Below are 24,079 nucleotides of genomic sequence, written 5' to 3'. Positions count from 1 at the left end.
AGTTGGTCCTGGTGGTCGATATATCACAGCAATGCAGAGTGAAACAGGAGAAAAGAGCCTAATACAGTGAGCCTCAAATGAGGAGAATGATATGGAGGGAACAGGGGGAAGAACTTTAAAAGTACAGCAGGGAGAGAGAAGCAAACCTACCCCACCTCCAGGTCTGTTAACAGGCCTGGGAGTATGAGTAAGATGTAGGCCCCCATAGGACAGGGCAGCAGATGAGGCAGTGTTGGTAGGAGAAAGCCAGGTTTCAGTAAGTTTAAAGTAGGTTAAAGGAATTTGCAATTAAATGGTCGTGTATAGCGGTGAGTTTGTTGCAAACAGATCTGGCATTCCAGAGAGCACAGGAAAGATTAACTGGGTTTTTGGGTATAGGCGTAAGAGTTCTGTACTGTTGGAATTTGCACCGAAGAGAAGAAGCTCTTGGCCGTGATATAACTGGGATGGGGTAAGGGCCAGTAAATGTCCCCAGCTGCCAGCAATAGAAAGGAAAGATAGACTAAGTGAGAGCGGGATTTGTAAGTTCTTAGTTTGTATGAAAAAGAGGAGCTAGACAGAGTACTTTATAAACTTCATGTGTGGAGAGGGAAGGAGAGGAGAGCAGAGAGGCTGAGATTTTTATAGAACTGGGATTTGATGGGGGGGGTAGTGAAAAATGATTTATGAAGCATGAGAGTGAAAGGAGGAGAAATGCAGGATAAAGCATGTTTGGAGTAAGAAGTTACAAATTGGCAGGTACAAACAAATCTGTGTTCTTCTTATCCCAGCTGGTTCAAAGTTGATAGAAGATAGTCCTGTTCCTTTTGCCTTGTCAATGCCTTGTCCAACTGCCTTGTATAACTGTCATTTCTAAGCACTTGTGAAATATTAGCACTTAGGAAAAGTTAGCACTCGTGCCGTGACCCAGACACGAGTGCCATCCCCAATACTGGGTCTGAATTTATATGTTGCTGATTGGGAAAACCAGAGCCTAATTAAACAATTAATCAATTAAACAGCTAGCAAAGGGCAGAGTTTTACAGACACCAGAACCAGGTTTGGGGCTATAAAAATATCTCTTGTTCACTGAGGAGTGGACACAGATGTGTGCTTGAGAGATTTATCAAAGAACTAAAGCAGAATAGGCCTAACAGACAAAAGTTATTGGGGTTAACAGTAGTGATGGGCGAATTTATTCGCCAGGCGCAAATTTGCGGCGAATTTGCGCGATTAGCCGCCAGCGAATAAATTTGCAAAACGCCCGCGAAAATTTGCGGCCAAAATTCGCCGGCGTCAAAATTTTTCCGAAAAAAAAAATGAGACACTGGAGCAGTTTTGCAAATTCGCCCATCACTAGTTAACAGATACAAGTAGGGATATAAGCAGAATTACCCGAATAAGGAGTTGCAATAAATATATAGCAGTATATGGATGTAGCAGTTTATGGATAAGCAGAATTACCCAAATAAGGAGTTGCAATAGATATATAGCAGTAGCAGTAGTGGGAAGATTTTGTTTTTTAAAGGGACCATAAAATAAAATGCAGAATTTACTTCTCAGTGAATGGAAGTCCAAATGGACGAACAGCCTTTTATTAATAGAAGAGGGATGTCTGTAACTGACTTTTATGCACTTTGATGTGTCATTAAAAGCATAAGAGCTAAAGACTTAAGATATTTCTTTAATCAGGATCTTTCACTAGAAAGTAATTAACACTCCAATTGGAGAATCCATTATCATTTTACTTAAGAAGTGTTACCTATTAATTTGGTAGGGTTCAGAGATAGCCAGCCATTATAGCAATTGACATACAGAAGCCATGAATTGTGTGACACTAATTAAGCACGATCCTCAAATCACGCCGTTTTCCTCTGCACCCAAAGTAATGAAGAACGGGAAGTGATATGAGAGAATGGTCTATTCTTTTCCAGCAGTAATAAAGAAAGAAGCTAGCATGTTGTATTAAATCATTCAAATATTCCATTAGATACCTTTTTTTTTTTCATTTTGAAGGTTAGAACTGCAACAGTGAATGTTGGTTATAAACAGTTATTTAATGACAACCACATGTCATCACAGGTAAATGTAGCTATAGAGTAGAGTAAGAGTAGATCTTTTATTTCACTAAGGGAACATAAAAGTAGGGCAGTAAACCACATTATCTAGTATGGCATTGATGTCATTGGTAAAACTCAATAGCATTTCAGTAAATCATAGCAACCAATGTGGCATGTGGTTTTATTTATGCAACTCAGTAGTAATATAGCCAACCATAGCAACTAACCAGGAATGTGCTTTCATTAATGTTTATTAAACATAAAAGCAATGCTGCAAACCATAGCAACTAATCAGGCATTCAATTTAGTTGATTTACAAATACTGGCTGTAGATAATTACTGGATGGTTTATAAGAGTTAGAGTTGTGTAAGATATGTTTGTAAACTTTCCCTATTGAGTTTCACATACATAAACTCCCTGATGCTTCAGTAATTATTGAATAGATTAGGATGCTGTTACAAAATACATCATTTCTACTTTATGTATCATCCTGTTAAACACTTGAATTTAACATTTCTAAAGGTATAAGGATTACTTTATGTAGTTTGTGTGTTTGTGGAGATTTGATATGAGACTGGGATCTGTATATACTTTATGGAAGTACTTCTTAAATTGCAAAAAGAACAACCTTGTTTTTATTCAACCATTATACTACATACACTGTAAAGTGTTCTGCTTAATCAACCTTGATGTCTGCTGTTAGGATAATAGACCTGTAAATATCTCTAGGACAATTTCTGTAACCATACAGCGTAAAAATTCATTAGGCTTTATTCTTCAGTACTTTGTTTTGCACAAGTGTATGTCCATGTCAATTTTAAGTTACCACTCAATAAACAGATGGACTGAAAATTCTACCTGAAAATGTATTATATTCCTTGTGTCCAAACTTAATTAAAGATGCAGGAGCTTTCTCCAAAGATGATATCTCTCCTTGTTATCTTACATATTGAGATTGCTTGCCAAAGAAGTTAATATATGATTAAAGCATCCTCCCTATAAAACTGGTGGTTTTGGTTTAGAAAGAATTTTGTAATCACATTTTTTTTTTTACTAAGATTCAAGTTGGAGGGCCATGAAAGAGGTGTTTCTTGGATTTAAATCCACTCAATTTCTGACAAAGGAATTCTTAATTATCCTGCAAACAGATAAAAACACATTGGAGTCACATAAGGGCTTGGCCATGCACAGAGGAAAATGTATCTGCTATAACAGGGGCCCCAACCTTTTTTTACCCATGAGCCACTTTTAAATGTAAAAGAGTTGGGGACAACACAAGAATGAAAATCATCCCTGGGGTGTTAAATGGACAGCCTACAGAAGGTTTTATTTAGCAGTACACCTGGTTTTTATGCAACCAAACATTACATCCAAACCCAGAATTCCAAAATAAGCATCTGCTTTGTGGCCACTGGGTGGGGATCACTGTGCTATAATTTGCTCCTTCCTGTAGCTCCATTGACAGGCGTCAGCCCGTGTGGAACTACACGGAGTGGATATTAGCACATAAACAGAAAAGCATTAATATTCGAGCAAAATCCTGTGTGATGCCAGGCTTGTCAGTGGAGCTACAGAAAGGAGCACATTACAGTGGATATGCTTTCCTCTGTCTGTGTACAAAATGCAGGTGAAGGAAAGCAGAGGATCCACTGTGTGTGCCTTGCCCTAAAGTAGAGAGCAAACTGGGGATATGTTAATCCTGCTCTTAATACATGAAGTTGAGATTATGTTGTAATCTCTATTGAGGTAGCGACTGATGTAAATAATTAAATACCTAAACATTATGCATGGAATAATTAATTTGTATTTAAGCTCCAGAACATACTGTAAAAAATTGTAAGATTGAATACTAAGTATCAGTTATTTTTCTGTACAAACAATACAATATTTCTAGCCTGTTTGGCCTTTTAAATTAATCAATGTCATTATAGCTGGCCTTTCACTTCTCGTATGTCCACACTAGGTCCCATTTCAAGTTCAACATGGTTGAAAAAAATTAGTCTGTTGCAAACAAATTCATGTTCATTACAGTCGTGAAATGCATGTTTAGTTATTCTTTTCATTGCTCTTGAGCACAAAAGAAAGTGGAAGAGGTATTTCATCTACCAAAATCAGTAGGAGTTTATGCACAAGGTTTATCTAAAGTGTTTATTAAACCTCATTTCGGGTCAGGGATTAGGCAATCAACCAGTTGCTAGGTCAAAGATATACTTTTAATAAGGGAACACTTGTAATGATAAAGCAGAGTGCCTTTAGCTACTGAAGTGTGGTAGTTATTTCTTGGACTGGACCTTGGTTTATATTATTTCTTTATTGTTTATTTTTTAGGTTAAAGATGGCTTCTAAAAATGTATTGTTTAGTTGCTTATAATGCTATGTTTACAATGTAAGCTTTAAAACATTAAATAACAATACTAGGTAGCTGATTACCTGCATTCCATTGCTAATTGTTCCCAGTGCTCATTAGGGATGTAGCGAACTGTTCGCCGGCGAACTAGTTCGCGCGAACTTCGACTGTTCGCGTCCGCCGAATGTTCGCGAACGTCGCGCGACGTTCGCCAATATGAGTTCACGTTCGATTCGAACAAAAATCGTTCGACCATTCGATTCCTTCGACCGCTAAAATCGAAGGATTTTCGTTCGAATCGAACAATCAAAGCCATTCGATTGAATGAAATCATTCGATAGAATGGCTTCGATCGTTCGATTCGAATGAAAATCGTTCGATCGAACGATTAAAATCCTTCGATCGTTCGAATCGAACGATTTTGCGGGTGTTCGACGTTCGCGAACTGTTCGCGAACTGTTCGCATTTTTTGCCGGTGTTCGCGAACACATAAACGGCAGTTTGCTACATCCCTAGTGCTCATTATAAATAACTCTTTTTAACTGCCTTAAATAGACCATAAAGAAATGTGCACACATATACTGTATATATATATATATAAGGAAGGATCCTCTAACAAGCCAAACATGAAACTAAGTTCATTTGATTTCCTACTGTCTGCGATTTTATATTATAAAACCTGCAATGATGTTCTTTAAAGTATAAATAACAGCTATTACAAAAATGTTACAATTATCCAATAGCCCCACTATTACTTATATATGAACTGCAGCAGAAGTATTTCAACCAATTGCACAAACTACTCCTAAGCATAAGTCAAAAATTAAGTTATATCTAGACTACAGATGATTGTCATCAAAGCAACCTAACGATAAACTCATTATATATGAATCAGCATGAAAACCCTTAACATATTCTACAATATGAGATGTTTTCACCCCCATATTTTTGGCATTTAGCAATATCATGGATTTTCTGAAGATGTCCTCCTGTTCAGTGTCTAAAATCAAAGCAGCAAGAAACTTATCCAACCCCTGTGGAGATTGGCCAAATATTTGGGTGGACAATTTCTACTATTTTCCTCATTTAACATAAAGGCCAAATAAATAAGCTGTCTGGGAACTGTGAAGATAGCAGGCCTTGTTATTCAACTTCTACAGCTATTTTACCTCAATACTTTACCCATGGAGACAATTATGACATCCAGGTTTGGACATAACATTCTATAGCTTTTATCAAAAGATGGATAAAATAAAAATAAATAGATGTTGTTGCAGTTCAATAAAATTAACTCCTCAAGTTTTGAATGTGATAGGTTGACGCAAACCTTTAAATCATCCCCAAACAGGATGGGCAAAGAGGATGCTGCTCATTGGATGTGCTTGTTACATTTCCTGATATCCTGATTACTATGAACATTTCTGCTGACCTAACTTTCCCACATTACATTGGATGCAGACAACTAATATCTCGGGATAATGCCACATACCTACAGTGGGCTAGGAATGGTTATTTTTATTAGTTGGGCTAAGTATTATTCTGAATTACCATCAGTCTCATGCAGAAATTAGTTCTTAATGGTCTTGAAGAAATGCAATTTTCAGAAATCCAAATAAAGTATTAGACTATAGTATTTCTATATTCCAAACAGAAAAGTGTCCCAATTTAGCTAAAATGCTGTTTGCAGAAAAGGGTTATATCATTTTAACTTTGGTTTGTTTTTTACATGTGTAAACACTTTAACCACCACCATTTTGAATTGAATATGTAGTAAAAAAAACCAAATCATATTCTGACTCTCGGCTCTGCCATACATTTGCAACAATGCCATTAAAGGAGCCCTTTTTTATCAGTTACTAATAGACAACTTACTAGGCATTTGTCTTTATTCTTCTAATTACAGTTTACTAATTAACACAATTTAATCATTGGTAGATCTAATCTTCTGCATAAGTGCAAATCCATAACTGTAATAGCATATGAGGGTCGACGAATACACTGAACCCTAAATAAAGAAGGGTTCATTAAGTAAAGCAAGTGCATTTAGCAAATTGCAGAAAATGGATATAATGAGCCATGTTTTATACCCAATATGCAGTATTATTTGCCCGAATTCCATTTAGTAATGGAAAACTACAAAATAACTTGTGCTTGAACTTGCATGTGACTTACTAATGCAGATGCTTATTTTAATTCACATTGGTAAATATTGCTCAAGTTCATTTATTCACAACTTCACTGCGGATGTGAATTATGCCAATTTAGACACAGTTGTGTTTACAGCACCAGAAACATTGTTAGCATGTGATTCATTAGTTGCAATTGAATAAAGCAAAACTCGCCTGCACAACCTAGCCTTCCTATGCTGCTATAGCCCTCCCCACAATCCAATGGAATGAACAAACGAAAGTTTCCATTACACGTCATGCAAGTTAGACCTTCTCAAGGCAGGTATTAATTCCTGGATACCCTTGCATCTGTGCCTTCTGTGCTGAACTGTTTATCTTTTACATTACTTGAGTAAAGAGCAGCAGCTAACCTATGTTTGATAATATAATTCCCACAGACTTACATGCCAGTGTGACCCTAGTCACAATTTTCAACAAATCATGATAAATCTACTATACCCCTACATCCAGTCACATTGCATCAGCATCATAGGTAAAGAAGGCTGTTTAAACTTCCCCTTCAATATGTCTTTTAAGCGACTGTTCCTTTGTAAATATAATGACGTGTATCAAACTTTTATCACTGAAATGTTTTATGACTGGGTTCAATCTGACTCTCTAGTTAAGAATGTTATCAGTTTTTCTTTAGATCATGACAAGCAGGATACAAAACTATGTACTCTATGGAGTATGGCACCCTAAGAAACATCAGTAAGTAGCAAAAACTTAGAAAATACCATGGCAGTAGACTAGACTGCAAAGTATTTTATTAAGGAGATAGAAAGCACTCAAGGTTACTTGATAAAAGGCCTAGCCGAAACATGTAGTTTCTATCTCCTCAATAAAAAACTTTGCAGTCTAGTCTACTGAAACTTTGGTACATTTTTGCTACTTACTGATGGATTCTTATTAGAGATCATCACAGGGTACTTTGTGGGAAGAGCTGAATTTGGTTTAAATTGCATGGTATAGTAAATTAGAATTCTGACATTGTTCCTTACTGTGCACCTTAAAAAACACAGATATTGGAGTGTGGATGATCATTTTTTTTTTGGTTGGCTATATAGTAAGTTTCAGGCTGATTTTTTTTTTGTTGATACCCAAGACATCAAAGCTGCACTTCTAATTATCACCAGCAAACCCTTTTTTTGCCATCTATTACATTGACCCCCAGACAGTAAAATCACTGCTCTACTAATAGAACAATTAATGATCCCTTTCCAAAGTGGTAGACAAAACATTATATTGTATATAATTATATATATGATGTGATGTAGGACATAGAGAAAATCACCAGCACATCCAAAACCCTCTCCAAATATAAGCCCAATGGTTGACCTGATGGGTCGACCCTCTCCCTGTACATAGTTAAAACAATTATCAGAACAACACGTGCAGTCAAAAAACGTGTGTGTTTATTATGTGTGGTGCAACACGTTTTCAGGACAGGCTCCTTCATCTAACATACTCTATTAAGCATGCTAATTGTCCCTAATATATATATATATATATATATATATATATATATATATATATATATATATATATATATATATATATATATATATATATATATATATATATATATATATATATATATATATATATATCCAATGATGACAGCACTCCATGGACAATAAGCAACAAAATAATAAAAAGGATTGAATTAAAGCAGGTTTATTATCTCCAACGTTTCGGTTCTATATTTGAACCTTCATCAGGGAAAGGAATGATGAAGGTTCAAATATAGAACCGAAACGTTGGAGATAATAAACCTGCTTTAACTCAATCCTTTTTATTATTTTGTTGCTTATTGTCCATGGAGTGCTGTCATCATTGGATCTATATACTGTTTAAACCAGACTGGCACCCAGGCATTCACTTGACTCGTGGTTGTGCGTTCCATCCAAGTATATATATATATATATATATATATAAATTGAATGTATGTCTAGTGCCAGTTTCTAAAGAAAAACACCTATTACATTCATTCTCAACATTTGGCTTCAAATACAATTTCCAGTTATCTGAAGTAAACATTTAGAAAAATACTGTATGTCTGCAGGGTAACTCATGCATAACAGTGCTTAGAGAAAACATATACAATTTGTTTTATACAAATGAAAATGCCTCTATACTGTATGTCCATCAGACTCTATGTCTATCTAGAGGCAAGTTTCCAAGCAAACAGATGTAACATAAAATGAATTGTTTTCTATCTTGTTTCCTACATTATCTGCCAATGTGATACCATGTTGGACATATTTAATTTTGTGTCACTTGTATAAAATACAAGAATCACTTGTATTTTTTTTTTAAATATATGTATTAGTTTACGCTCTTCTTGGGATACAGATACATATTGTCACATTGCAAATTGTATATATGGGGTTGTTAATTTGGCTCAGGATCATCCACTGGGTTAATACTAGCTGTAAAAAAGTGTAAACACATCTAAGGGCAGCAGAGCCCTGTAGAGGATTTCGTATAGCTTCACATTATCCATAGAGTAATTTTGCTAGCAAACCTTGGTTACTGGAGCATAAAACATAAGTGCTGACTGGTAACCATTTTAATTATTCTGATAAGTGATAAATATTTAAAAAATCTAAATATTCAACTAAATGAAAATATTTTTAAAAATATATAATAAAAAATATAATGAAACAAAATAATAACACTAATCTTTATACACTCCCCATAACATATTATTTCTCTTGAAGAAACTAAAAGACAAATTTTATATTGTCAGAGATCACAAAGCCAGAGTATCATATGATTTTTTTGGAACAAGAAAGCAAAAGAGCTTTAATGTGTGAGATGGGTAGATAATTTACGACACTGTCTTCAAACTGTCATCCAAACAGTGCAAATGGGCTGAAAATATATTCTGCTGGCAGGATCATCATTGCCCTAACGTAATTTACTTTAATACTTCCCAAAGCAAAATGAATATGCATTTTAAGCAGTATCTTATGTAGACGTTTAAGACACAGTCGCAGATTGTCATTGTCCTAATGACTTCCATATACTGAGAACTTTAAATAAAATACTTTTCTGTCAGTGGACCATTTTTAAAACAAGAACACTGACACAGATACACACACATGTAGGTGATTCTTGAGATCTCCAACCAATGTACCATAGAGTCAAATCTGTTCAGGACACTATGCAAACAGGTCATGGAAATCACCAACTACAACTTGACTGGCTAATGGCCAGGCAGTGAAAATACCATGTAGAGCTTTGGGACCTTGTAGTCATGGATAAGTTGTTAACCTCATAGCCATGTTGATGAAGATCACTGATCAATCCGGATGAACCTCACTGTTTCAGTTACATTTAAATTCTCTAAATTGCTGCACGCAGACCTAATTATGCTTACCTAATATAGCACATGAGGATGGACATTTATGCTATTACAAATTATAATCTATGTAGTCATGTAAGCAACATCCTAGGCTTGATAATGTGACAGAGCTCAATAATTCATATAACTCATTTTAAGATGTGTTTGGTTGCAATCAGATGTGCAATTAGGATTATTTACATACAGTACAGAGGTTCTCCTCCTGATATCTCTTTTGAAACTTCCATTACATTGCAATGACATTTTGTACATGTAAACATGTGCATAGGGTGAAACTGTACATACTTGCACTCAAACCTTCCTTATCATGAATAGGAGAATGAATGTACTATCAGGGAATACAAATTAAATAATTACTGTATGTTGCTTTTAGATAAATATTAGTCTATGGTTGGCACTTTCAAGCAGTATTCTGCTCTTTGTCTTGAGTAGATAAGAGCAACAGGATCAGTAAGGATATTGAATCCTTTTAATAACGTAGAAGCACTATTACTTTGGGGTTATTCTGGAAAAGAGGTGCTTATTTGGCAACATATTAAGATCCATAGACCTCCGGGGAAATATGTACTTGGAGAAAACAAGAGGCAACCTCTGAAGAGGAAAAGTGACTTCTGCTCTTGCTTTGGGAATGGTTGTGTTGGGAATGACAGTTAGCCTTAATGGCTTCAAAGTGGTTAGATATCTAATTGGATCAGCAGAATGTTCTGGGTTAAAACAAAGTAGAATACTGATCAAGGGAGACATCAAATTGACTTTTAAGATGGGAAAAAGCAAAGAGCTACATTTTAGGTTTCTGCAATTCAAAAAAAGGATTGAACTTGACAGACTATCTCTCTCATTTTACTCATGAAATAAACAGACCCACAAGCACCAGACTTTAATTTTAAAGTGGTAGTTCACCTTTAAGGTAACTTGTATATGTTATAGAATGGCCAATTCTAAAAACATTCTATTGGTCTCCATTATTTGTTTTTGTTTTTTATCATTTTATGATTATTTGCCTTTTTGCAGTTGTAAATGGGCTTGCTGATCCCATCTAAAAAACAAATGCTCTGTAAGCCTACAAATGTATTTTTATTGCTTCTTTTAACCATCTCTCTATTCTTGACCTTTCCTGTTCATATTCCAGTTTTTTATTCAAATCAATTCATGGTTGCTAGGGTAATTTTAAGATTGCTTAAAATGCAAATTGAAGAGCTGCTGAATAGAAATCTAAATAACTAGAAATACTAACATAACAAAAAATGAAAACCAAATTCAATATCACTCTCTACATCATACTAAAAGTTAACTCAATGGTGAACAACCCCTTTAAGGTGAAACCAGTAGTTTTAAAGTGGATTTAAACCATCTATTACTGATTTTGAAAACTGCTCATCAAAATATTGTTGGAGTATGACTCAAGAATACTACATACTATTAAGATTTATATAGCACTCATAATTAGTCCAGCATCATTGTGGTTTAAAGCAACACTGTAATATAAAAAGTTTCAGCTACTGTATCTAGTTGCCAAGTGAAGGAGCATCCTCAAATGAGAATAATTTCTGCCCTGTAAATGTATTTATTTATTGTGTGTATCTTTTCATATAGAGATAAAGATAAATATTTCATTGCTACTGTAGCACTTTACCCACACTGGTATATGACTGGCAGTCTACAACTGCTCAAAAAGACAGATATAGGAAAATCCTCTTGCATCCTCCAATGTTTGGTGACTGAATTTGTGGTGCTTGTGGTGTAAATGCATTGTTGAATTATTTATAGCCATTTTAACATAGAAGAGCAAACAGTACTGTAAAGAAAATACAAGTAAATCGAAAGCATCCATTACTAGTTAGTTCAACCAGTTATTTTATATTCAGCTTCTGACTCTAATTTTACTCAGAAAATTCAGAATTACAGGAAGGCCATCTTCCATTGACTCTATTTTAATCAAATACATTTTATTTTTTAAAAATGATTTCCATGTTCTCTTCATTAATAAAAGAATCCCTTGATCTTGATCACAGCTATGATGTTTCTAATCATTATTGGAGGCAAAACAATCTTTTTGGGTTTATTTAATATTTAAATGATTTTTAATAGACTAAGAGGCCTATTTGTCAACATTCTTCTTTTTGGGTTTTAGTGGTTTTTGAAACCACAACTAAACTCATTTATAAAAACTGGGCAAATTTGCTCCTGGGCAGTACCCCATAGCAACCAATCAGTTATGAGCTTATTTTTTAGGCAGCTGCAGGTTGAACAATAAAAGCAATCATCTAAATGCTTACCATGGGTTACAACCATGTGCAAATTTGTCAAAGGTTTATAAATGAACCCCAGTTTTTCTAAAATCACAAATGTCATAATATATTAACAAAATTAATTTTTTTTCCTGTGGATTTTTGTAGTGAAAAAGCTGAAATTGAAAAAGTTGCTGCTTAATAAATCCCCTTAAGGTCTACAGATCCAAATTGAAGAAAAGATGCCTTATCTGGAAAACCCCAGATCCCAATCATTCTGGATAACAGGTCCCATAACTGTACTAAATAAAGTTGAGCAAACCAAACTGAGACTATGCTCAGTCTTTTGTTTTATACACAGTGTTAGTGGTTTTGAACATTGAAAAGCTATGGAAGGTGAAGGAAGCTTTTTGCCCTATTTCTGAAATTCTTTGAATAAATACCGATACAGATGCTATAGAGAAAACAAAGCAAGTAATGAATAAATTGTTGTGGGTCCAAGCAGAAATGAGTTAAATCCTTATCCAAATATTATTATTATTATTAAGATATAATCTGTGCATGACAGGGCATAGCGGGTGCTAATTGAAGACTACCTGGTCTGTTAGGTATGACATTACACATTACACATTGAACACTTTAAAAATTAGCTTAACCCAAGTACATTCATAGAAAAAACTTTCATTGTCTTCAAGTAACCAACAGCTTGTCCTGAACTGAATGGCAGTCCAGGAAGTGTTTGTCAGTCATTCTGCATTATTAAGCTCATGAAAGCATACTAATGATGAAATTCATTTTCAGTATGTTTATTAAAGTCATGAAAGTTAATTAATTTAATCTTGGGGAAAGAAAAGGAGATGCTAACATGAGGTGTATAGATTAGTCTTTCTATCTTTAATACTATGCTATTTTTCTTAATTACAGTCATTAATCAACTTCATCTGATATAAGAGAGTAGGTAATGTCCAGATACTGCATTTTTAAAGTTCTGCATACAGTAGCTAGAGCGTGTGATTATTCACAAATATTGTTTGTGTGGGGATGGGAAGGGATGTAAATTAAAGAGGTGGTGGGACACTATTTTTTTTCTATGCAATTTGATAGGTACTGCTGTGTTTAATTATAGATACAGAACATTTTGGTATTAGCTTGGCAGGATATAATTTACACTTCACTAGGAAACATACAAAATCAAGACATACAACCAAATTCAGTTGAAAGGCTTTATTCTATTTTTAACCTAAATTTAAATCAGTGCAAAAGTTAATTATTTTATATATTTCAATACTTCTGTTTCAAGTTTAAGAACAATAATTATAATGTCAAATTTAGAAGGCTTTTATAATAGCTGCATTCTTCAATGGGCATCTTTGTATTTTTTAATTATTGTTTTTATTTGAATGTTTTAAAAGAACCCTATAGCAAAATTGTAATTCTTATATTAACTGGTTTAGATTGACAAATCTTATAGGGGAATGTAATAAAAGTCGCAAAGAGCAAAACAATTCGCACCAATAAGACTAAAAATCCACATCTCGCAATGTAATATTGTTCCTTAAACTGTTATTGCGAATTTTAATTGCACACTCATAAGAAGTGCTTGAAGGTGTCATAATCTTTTGGAGCAAACATAACGACTTTTTGAGTAAGAAGTTTTATTACATTGACTGCGCATTGGCACAAACTATAAAATTCGCAAACGGTCTTTCACTGTCGGAAGTGGTTCGCTAAACAGTTTCTGGGCTTGCAAAAGTTATATTAAATTTGCACAAAGCAAAATTTGTTTGCGCAAAGGCATAACTTTTCACATTGCGAATAGTTTTTCCGTTAGTGATTTTTATTACATTCCCCCGTTAATGTTTTACTTGCTTGATAGATATGGACTATAATCCCATTGAATGGTTTGCTTCATGGTCTGTCTGTTTTGGATAACTGCCACAGTTACAGCAGATTCTAATCCTCAACTGGCTGGCCACTGCTGGTTTCTTGTAACTTTATCAGACTAACAGTAGGATTTTAGTTATTTTAATGAGTAGTTCAAATTTTAGGTTTATGGCCAGCGTTGGACTGGGCCCCAGTCCTCGTGGGTTCCACCGGCCCAGGCCCGTTTGCTGGGGAGGGGGGCCCTGATGTTGCATCCCCAGTGGACCCTAACCCCCCCCCCAGTTCGACCCTGCTTATGGCACACCAGTCATGTTCTTTGTCAGTATATGTATGCCTGTCAAGGTCTGTACTAAAGGGAATTGTGGAAGCACTCTAAGATTAAGTAAAATATAAGTACAATGGAATGTGACAGATGTGGCCATACTACAAACATACAATATCAATATCTTCTTCTGTGTGTCATGGTTTGTACTGCCTTCCATCAGCTGGAATGGCAACCTTCCTTTCCAAACAAGTACAATATGGATCTCCGTTTTCTGTTCTATGAGATTTTATTGATCATTTAGGATCCATAGACACCATTAAGCTAATGGTTGAACTAGTAGGAACACAGGTCCTAAAGGTTTAGCAGGCCTCCTCAAACAAAGGAAAATAATATTGAGGCTGATATTGTGTAAATGATTCAAAAATCTGTGATCAGCAATTGTTTATCATAGTATTAACCCTGTAGCAGGGGCTATATCAGATGTATAGAATGAACAGAACAACTGTTCTAGCCATAAAACAGCCAAAACAAAAATATTTCCTGAAACCATTGTACTGAAATATGTGATATGTGTTTTTGGCATTTTCAGAACAACTCATTCATGAAAACAAATCATCCACTATGAATGTGAATGTGCAGCCAACAGAAAATACTAGCATAAAATACTTTAACTTATAAAAAAAATATGGTTTTAGCAAAGTAGCAAACCTTGAATTGTGAACCCAGTGGTCTACTTACTAAAGTTACTTACTGCTAAAAAAAACACTAATGCCTTTAATAATATGCGGCATTTAGCTGTAATGGGTTATATATATACTGTATATATATAAACAGAGATGTATGTTAATTTACATGTAAGAACAACAACGCTTTTTAAATATACCATTTACTTTGAACCAACTTTTTACTGTTTAAATATTTTAAATATTAAAATATTAAAATATTTTACACATTTTTATAAATACAATATGCCTTTAAATGTTCATGTCTATATTTACTGGTGTTGTCAGGGGTGCTTCGCCAATGAGGCGAGTTGAGGCTGTCGCCTCAGGCGGCAGCACCCCACTAGGTACCAGGGGCAGCAAAAATGCTGCTCCTGGTACTTTAAGAGCAACTTTCGGGGGGGGCAGCAGCAACTGCTGCTGCCTCAGGCGGCAGAGGGGCCAGGATCGCCCCTGGGTGTTGTGTAAGCAGAATTGTACAGTGTGTTTATATACATTGTTTGATAAAATATATCTTGCGGTCTGACCATTATTTTATTTTGTCTCAGCTATAAAACTAAATGAAAAACAATGGGGTCCATTGCACCATTAAAAGCTTTGCTAGTTGTGGGCACTGATAATATATTTACTAGTCTTCTAACAGGCTTTTCCATGTGTTGTACTGCATGTCTGTGTACATAAAGCTATAATCATATTTTACTGTTGCCTTAAAGATATAAATTATCCAGTCTTCAGTCTTCAGTAGGATATGTAAAAGCCACTTAGTCAGCAAAGTGCCACTAAATCAGCACTTTTGAGTAAAGCTTTCCAGCTATATGGAATTACTGCTTTGGGAGATATAAAGTGCTGTTATGCTATTCACTTTAATTAGTCTTTCCTACCTAGTTATACACAAATTCCAAGTTAATTTAGATTATTTATATAGCTGACCTACAATATGACCACTGCAACGTGTTTAGGGTAATGTCTGCTGATAAATATGTGTTTTTGTATTTCAGAAGAACTTTCATTTTATGATTTATAGCTGTTTAATAAAAGTGAATGACAAATATTTGTTTAAATCTAATATGTATGAATAAGGTATTAAAAAATTATATTCAGTTATATTTCTATATATACAAACATTGTTACCGCTATGGGGTAGGGACATTCCTCCTCTCTAATCTTTGTGTCCATATACTTTTATATATTGCACTTTGTTTGTAGATATTTTATCCTATGATCCTATTGAGAGTTTAGTTATACAAAGAATTATATAATTTGTTGATTAGTTTCTATAATATGCCATATAAAGCTCAGTGTTTTATTACATTCATCTTTGCCACTGAAGCTATTGGTGTGAATAAAGGCAAGCCTGGATTTATGGCAAGGCCACAAAGCCCGGGCCTAGGCTGGTAAGATTTTAGGGGCATCATGCCACCCAGCCACATTCTAAATTTTTTCAGGAGCAAAAATGTGTGTGTAATCCTCAGTGCTCCACTAAAAACTACCGCATCCGATTTCTAACGATGGGAGGGGACCTCGAAGTTAGGGTGATTTGGGGGGGGGGGGCAGGACTCACTGGCCTAGGGGAAGCCCAATTAGAAATCCGGGCCTGAATGAAGGAGGAGAATCTAAAAAACTTGTGCTACTGAAGACAAAAGTAGTCTTCAACCCATCAACTGGCAACTCACAAGCTGTTTGCCAATTCCGTATTTTATTGACTCATGTTTAAGGCCAAAAAACTGTCTTCCCAAACTGATATCTGATCTGGGTTTGGTCAGAATTGACAGGATGGAAAGTTGCTTGAGGTTATCTCTAGTGATGGGCGCATTTGTCTTCGCCACAAAATTTGTGAATTTCCTGCGAAATGTACAAAATAGGTGAAAAATTCTCAAAACACGAATTTTGATGCCAGCGACATTTTACGCACATTAAAGTCAATGGGCATTTGTTTAATTGTTGGCAACATCGGAACTGTTGTCAAAGAATTTTCAGCAGGTAATTTTCGGCTGCAAATTTGCGAATTCATTCACAAAATTTGCCAGGAAATTCGCCACAAATTCGTGCCTGGCAAATAAATTCGCCCATCACTAGTTTTCTCCCAATAGGTGTGCACAGGAAAATTTGCCCATATATGATCAATTTTATAGTGGCTACTTCCATGGTGTAAATGACTACAAATCAGTTGCTAGTTTATCATAACTAACTTGGAACTCTTAACTTCTCAAATAGGTTGTACTGTATACTGTATATTCTCCTTCATCTGGGACAGTCATTCTAGGTATAACATCTATAACTTGAGTTATATATTGTTGCAGAAAGAACTGATGTGCCTGTTACTTTCTCATTCCATTTTAGTTCCTTGTCCCACTGACCTTCAATATTCTCCCCCCCCCAAGCAACGTGTTTTATCAGGTCTATCAGTATCTCACTGATCTGTAATTCAGGCTTTTGTCTTAACAATGCAATATAAGGTTCTACCTACCACTAATGACCTGGTGTTTAGGAAATCAGCAGACATAGCAAAAGTTTAATGGTAAAGTCAACCAGAAATTGCAGTATACACAATAAACAGAGACATACATTGTTATATTCTCCCTGAGCTCTTCATCAAACTCTCCCTGAAGAATAAGAATCTAGCTGAATTAGAAATGTTGAGGTGTGCAGGTGTGCAAATAGCCATTTTGGAAAACACTAATACATGTAGAGGTGACTAATACAAGACAAAACTCAAACCATTAAAGTCAATGGCGTGTGTTTAATTGTCGTCGGCATCGGAATTGTCGCCGGCGTCAAAAAACCTTTGACGCTAGCAAATTTTCATTGCAAATCCGCAAATGTATTCGCCAGTGCCGATACGCGGAAATTCGCACCTGGCTATCACTAATACAGGTATAGGATCCCTTATCCGGAAACCAGATATCCAGAAAGCTCCGAATTACGGAATGGCTGTCTCCCATAGACTCCATTTTATCCAAATGATCCAAACTTTTTAAAAATGATTTCCTTTTTCTCTGTAATAATAAAACAATAGCTTTTACTTGATCCCAACTAATATATATAATTAATCCTTATTGGAAGCAAAACCAGCTGATAGGCTTTATTTAATGTTTAAATGAATTTCTAGTAGACTTAAGGCATGAAGAGCCAAATTACAGAAAGATCCATTATCCGGAAAAAGGTCCCGAGCATTCTGGATAACAGGTCCCATACCTGTACTGTCAATTTCTATGGTATATTTATTTGACAGCACTAATTCAGTGTCCTACGGTTTTATAGATTTATCTGTGTTTGACTTTACTTGACTTGACTTCATATTTGATATCTATGATTTTATTTCACAGGTCATGAAAAAATTGTATTTAAATGTCCAAGGAATCATGTGGCCTGCGTTGGAACAAAAACTTGCATCCATTATAGCAAACTTTGCAATGGAGTCTATGACTGCACAGATGGATATGATGAAGGTGCACATTGTCGGGGTAAGTCTTTCTGGGGAAAAGAAGGGTAAATAATTATTTGTTGGGGGCCAGTGCTGCCAAAAATAAAAAAGATTTTAACTAGAAAGGATATAAACAAATATCACTGGTCTGAGTTTTGCCTTACTGTACAGCACAAATATGATACAATTGGGGAGTGGAAGAGGTTTTTTGTCATATTATTATCTGCTGTATCTTCTAGCAAATGTTTAAATTAGTACATATATTGTAAGCAATTAACTCACCATACAACATGGCTTCCACACAAGATCCTCTATATGATGCTGACAACAACATTTACAGAAATGATGCAACATAAAGCCCCCTAAAACAGGCGCCAATGTATTCATGGGAAAGGCACAGGTCTTCGTGCTCAATTCTAAGCCTATGCGTAAGGGAGAAAGCTATGGAGCAGGTTGTTTTTCCTGCTCCACCATTAGTAAATGAGACACGAGACACAAATGATTGCACTCTTAGAATAAAACTCAAAAAGATATGTAGAATAAAACTCAAATAGTTATGCCTCTCTTTTTATTCAACACTGCCTGTATCCAGCAATGTTTTACAAAGGGGGCTGAAAGGTGGATTTGTAAAATAGAATATGGATATGTTCCCTTCACACACCTAATCTGAAAATACTAAACTGGGGCATTAGCTCATAGCTGCTCATGCTGTTCTTTGCACATTAATATGAATGGACTATATTAAAAGAGTTTGAAAACAGCACATTCTGAAGTTGAAATCATTAAATGTTGTTTTTAAACCAGGGGTTCCAACACAGGCCACCTTATTCCCACTCCCAAAAGACTGAAAAGGAGCCTTTAAAGAAGTTAGAGGAGCAGTTTAGGAGGACATATATAGTGTCCCAGTTGCTTAAAACAGTTTTACTTCTCTTTTAATTTGATGATATTAACACATGCAAACACTCATCAGTTGATTGCACTAAATGAGTTACTTTGTGAGCTACTTGTTTGGGCAAATGATAAAGCACCAGATGTATTGTCTTAGCGGGCAATATGGCTCAAAGTGTGCAAAAAATGATCAATGTGTCAAATACAGTAGTTGAATGAACCTGTATATTGTTTATGTAAAGGTATGGATTATCAGGGATCCATCCCTGATGGCCAATCACTTTGTTGACCAAGGCGTACAGGCCTGCAAGTTTGACATCTGTGAGTGCAAAGTTATTTGAAGGGTTGTCTATCATTTAAAATATTCAAATGGCATAATATCTTAGAGGGCATAAGACAGTGTCCCCCATACCATTTGGGGGATTTAGAGCAATAGAAAGGGGGCTCAGATTGATAGCCATTAGAGTGAGATTAGGGAAGAATTCTCATTTACTTTACTAGATGCAGTATTCCTGAAAAAAAGATATATTATTGGAACTATAGCTGAATGGCTGGTACACTTGCACTTTCCCATATTTATAAAACATGTCACAAGTGGAGCCCTAACCAAAAGGTCCTCCAAGGATGGCTTGAGCAGAAAAAGACTGATAACAGCTCTAATAAAAGAAAAGATATGTATGTCGGAAAGGATTTCAGAGTACTTGTGGTAGCTAAAGTAAGTTGTAGCAAGAAATGCCAGTCAACAGCAGGAACTGTTGGCAAGATTTTGTCTAGTTTTCATAAGGTTATAAATTCACATAAAGAGAGGGTAATCTACAAAACACTGGTACACGCACAAACACTGTACAATGATATGGTCTTTCATAATTAATTTGTCTTTGTCTTGGCAACATACAAGAAATTTCTCCCACTGTCTATTTCCAGGGCTTCTTAATAGTTAACACAATCATGCAATATAATATCTCAATTTAGTAACACGCTGCATACAGAACTTACAGCAATGTATTAACAGCCAAAACGATTCTGGCCATATGCTAGGCAATATATTGCTGCCAAACTGTGGCTGTTACAAACTAAAGTGTCAATGTATCATCTTGTGCATTTTCTGCTTATATTTCACTGAGAGACTTCAGCAGTTTGGAAACTACAGTAAAGTTATTATGGAGTCTGAAATATTGAAGCACTATATTTCAGAAAGTAATAACTGTATTATGCATCAATGCAAAGCTATTCTAAATGGCAATCACATGAAATATGGAACATTAGACAATGTGATAAAGAATATCTTGAAGGCATTTACTGTTTTTATCATTTATGTTTGCACTATTTATAATACTGCACATTAATTATTCATGGGAAAAACTAGGTGGATTATGCAACATTGGTGCTTAGACGTGCCTAATAAAGATTGCCCGCTTAAAGAAAATAGTTATGTTTTATGAACATGAAGAAGAATTGTCTGGTTCCTAATGTTTATTGTACAGCACTGCAAAATATGCTAAAAATCATAATGGGTAATTTACCACTGGATAGGCACAGGTACTGACTATAAGGACATAAAATAAAGGGTGTTCAGGTGAATAACCTTTGACAACCATTCCCAGTCTGTCCTTTGAAAGTGCTGGGTTATCCTTAATGGAAAAATAAAAAGTGGCATGTGCAATGACCATTTTAAAACACTTTAATAATAACAAGGATTTCACTCACAAATACTTATTTAATAGTGTTGGGCAAATCTGACCCATTCCACTTTGCCAAAAATTTGCAAAAAGGTGAAAATTTGCCAAAATGCATCAAAGTCTATGGACCTCAATTTTTTTTGTTGGAGTCTATAGGCATTATTTTTACTGCAAAACTTGGTGAAAAAGTGTGCTTGTTGCTATTCTTTATAAAAAAAAAATGCATATCAGTTGGCAAAGTCCCCATTGTGCTAAATAAATTTTCAGTGTTTTCAGTACGAACTGTGCATGCCCCAAATTTTCATATATCTTTGCCTCTTTGCTTGCTGATTTCACAGAGATGAAGCCTATTTAGGAAAAACACATCAGCTGTGACGTCAACAAGCAAGGACACATACTAGACTTTTTTGTTTGCAAAAGCAGCTGAGCCCCTTAGTCTTCACTGATTTGAGGGGTCAATAGCATATCCTTAAAATTAGTTTGCTTGACACTTTTCAGGCTGTGAAAAGTTTTACTCGTCCTTTATATTTTAAATTCTCCTTAATAAACAAAAAAACCCTCTTCATTTTCTTTTTTCCCTATCCCTCTGAAACATATATAGTATAAACTTAATGGCTTAGTCATGTGACACATTCAGCCATGTTTCAGCAATTGCAGTTACATCATTTTCCATCATTGTCATAAGCAAAGCAATTAATAAATACCATACAAAACTTGTGTGCGATATTTCTGCTGAATGCTTCGAAAGATGGCCAATGTGGGGATATTGCTGGTTTATAATAATGCTAGAAATGTTGTATTTTGTATACTAAATATGAACATGAACTGATTGTACCAGAAGCCTAATTAAACAAATGATTTATGCTTTCGAAGTTGGCCGCAGGGGGTCACCATCTTGTAACTATGTTAAACATCTTTGCAAGACCAAGACTATTCACATGTTCAGTATTGTGTGGTCCTCTGTTGGGAGGTTAATCTTAGGGATTGTCATAAATTATCAAAACAGCACAAGTCAAATAATTTCTGACATAGAAGCCTATACAGCAAGACTGATTAATCAATAGAATATGCAGACTGCACTGTGTCTACAGATACAAATTTCTAATTAAATTGGGTTTAATTTTTTTGCCTTTACATCCCCCTTTAAATACTACTTCTCTATACCATATACCATAATCAATGAACAGATTTTGGTGAAACAAATTGCAAGAGATATTTCAAAAAGTTGGATATGTAGAAGTATATGCTAAAAGAAAAGCACAAGTCATTGTACCATTATAATCTTTTTTTTTTTTTTTTTTTTACAATGAAAGCCCCCACTTGACTGTTCAATGTATTCTGACTTTCAATTTAAAATGTTCCATGGGAAAATATAGTGGGTCTATAACTCATTTCATCCTGGAAAACCTACAAATTTAGAATTTTATTAATTCTCTCATTCATTTAACATAATTACTTCAACGGCTCTAAACTGCTTTACTGCATATTAAGTACAACAGTTAAATGAGGGAATATTTAGGAAAATAATTTGGTTTTTTTTCTTCTATTAATTAAATGTATTCTTAAACAGTCATTGAAAGTAAGAACATTTAATTAAAATCTGTATAGAACAGTTCCTTTTTGTTTCTTTTTAATAGTTATTTTTATAGTAAAAACATAAAAAGAGGTTAAAATGTGTGAAATAGGCATCCCTACTGTTTTAATACCAGACATGCAGATCAGTTGTAACATCCACCCCCTTCCCCTGTGTATATATGTCAGGGGGAAATCTCTTGGATATATCAGGGAGAATTTTAATTTGATTTAAAACCAGTAAAACTTAAGCCTAGAGAGTGGACCCTATGAGTAAAGACCTGTGAGGATCATGTGAGGAAAAAACTTAGTACCACTAATTGAAGAAAGATGATTACATTTAGCTTTGCAGATAACTAGTTGCCTTTACAAAAATAAAGAAAAATAAATTATTTAAGATGTAAAGAAAAGATAATGGTAAAACAGGCAACCTTTATTTAGTAATCTGTCTTCAATTTGTGGTAATATGTTTGGCACTCAGGTGTATCCTTTATTAAACTTTTTTGGGTAGGCCAAGAGATGGCAGTACTGGTGATTATAAGTAACTTTTTAGACTCAATCACAGGGGCACATTTACTAAGGGTCCAATTTCGAAGTTAAAAAACGTTGAAATTCGACCATCAAATTTGATACTTTGATACTTCGACTACTCAAAATGTAGCCAAAGTTTACAGGAGGTCCCCCATAGGCTAAACAGCAATTCGGCAGGTTTAAGGTGGCGAAGTGTCAAAGTCGAAGAGACAGTACTTCGATTTTCAAAGTCAAATCTTTTTCAATTCAAATCGAATTTTGGCCTATTCGATGGTCAAAGTACCTAGAAATGACTACGAAATTAGAAATTTTTGAATTCGAAAATTCACTTTGACCCTTAGTAAATGGGCCCCATGGTGTTGGAACATTAAGCACAACAGAATATCACAGGAACTAATGAACTCTAATGGACTTCCCTTGGATTTATGAGTTTGAAACCACACCCCCTGGGAGGTTACTACACATGTCACTTCCATAATATAAGTATCAGTTCACTGTATTTGTATCACACTTAATAAAAAAAAACATGTTGTTTTAAATAAAGCACTCTCATAGCAGCTAGTCCTGCTTACCTGACTTTCTCTTGGTAACCAGTAATACAAAATTATCCACTATTCCACGCCTGAGGTGGGGGTGTAAACCAAGATTGATAGCTCATTAAATATTACCCACGGATGAAGTCATTTTCATTATTTGTGGAGAAATAGTGAGTGTTAGGGTAACCAATGCAAAGTTAAGGTGCACAATACACAATATGTAGCTGGGAAGTTTAAAGGAATTGTACAATAAAAAAATAAAAACTGTGTAAATAAATAGACTGTACAAAATAGAAAAATGTTTCCGACATAGTTAGTTAGCCAAAAATGTAATATATAAAGGTTGGAGTTACTTGATGTGTAACTTAATTGCCGGAACACTCCTTTCTGCTTTTCAGCTCTCTTGGTTTCCATTCTGTTGATTG

The 24,079-nt window shown here is 35.1% G+C and overlaps 1 protein-coding gene across 1 annotated transcript in view; it reads left to right on the top strand.

Moving 5' to 3' along the window:
• LOC108701836 (low-density lipoprotein receptor-related protein 1B) overlaps positions 1-24,079 on the top strand; it is a 676,036-nt gene that overhangs the window by 121,610 nt on the left and 530,347 nt on the right. Inside the window, exon 3 of the mRNA XM_041576281.1 lies at positions 18,351-18,488. Within this exon, the coding sequence (XP_041432215.1) occupies positions 18,351-18,488 (138 nt within the window). The remainder of the gene's footprint in view (positions 1-18,350; positions 18,489-24,079) is intronic.

The sequence above is a fragment of the Xenopus laevis genome, chromosome 9_10L (assembly GCF_017654675.1).
Source record: "Xenopus laevis strain J_2021 chromosome 9_10L, Xenopus_laevis_v10.1, whole genome shotgun sequence".
Classification (NCBI taxonomy): domain Eukaryota; kingdom Metazoa; phylum Chordata; class Amphibia; order Anura; family Pipidae; genus Xenopus; species Xenopus laevis.
The sequence above is the reverse complement of the archived record's forward strand: the minus strand, read 5'-3'. Positions and strand labels throughout refer to the sequence as shown.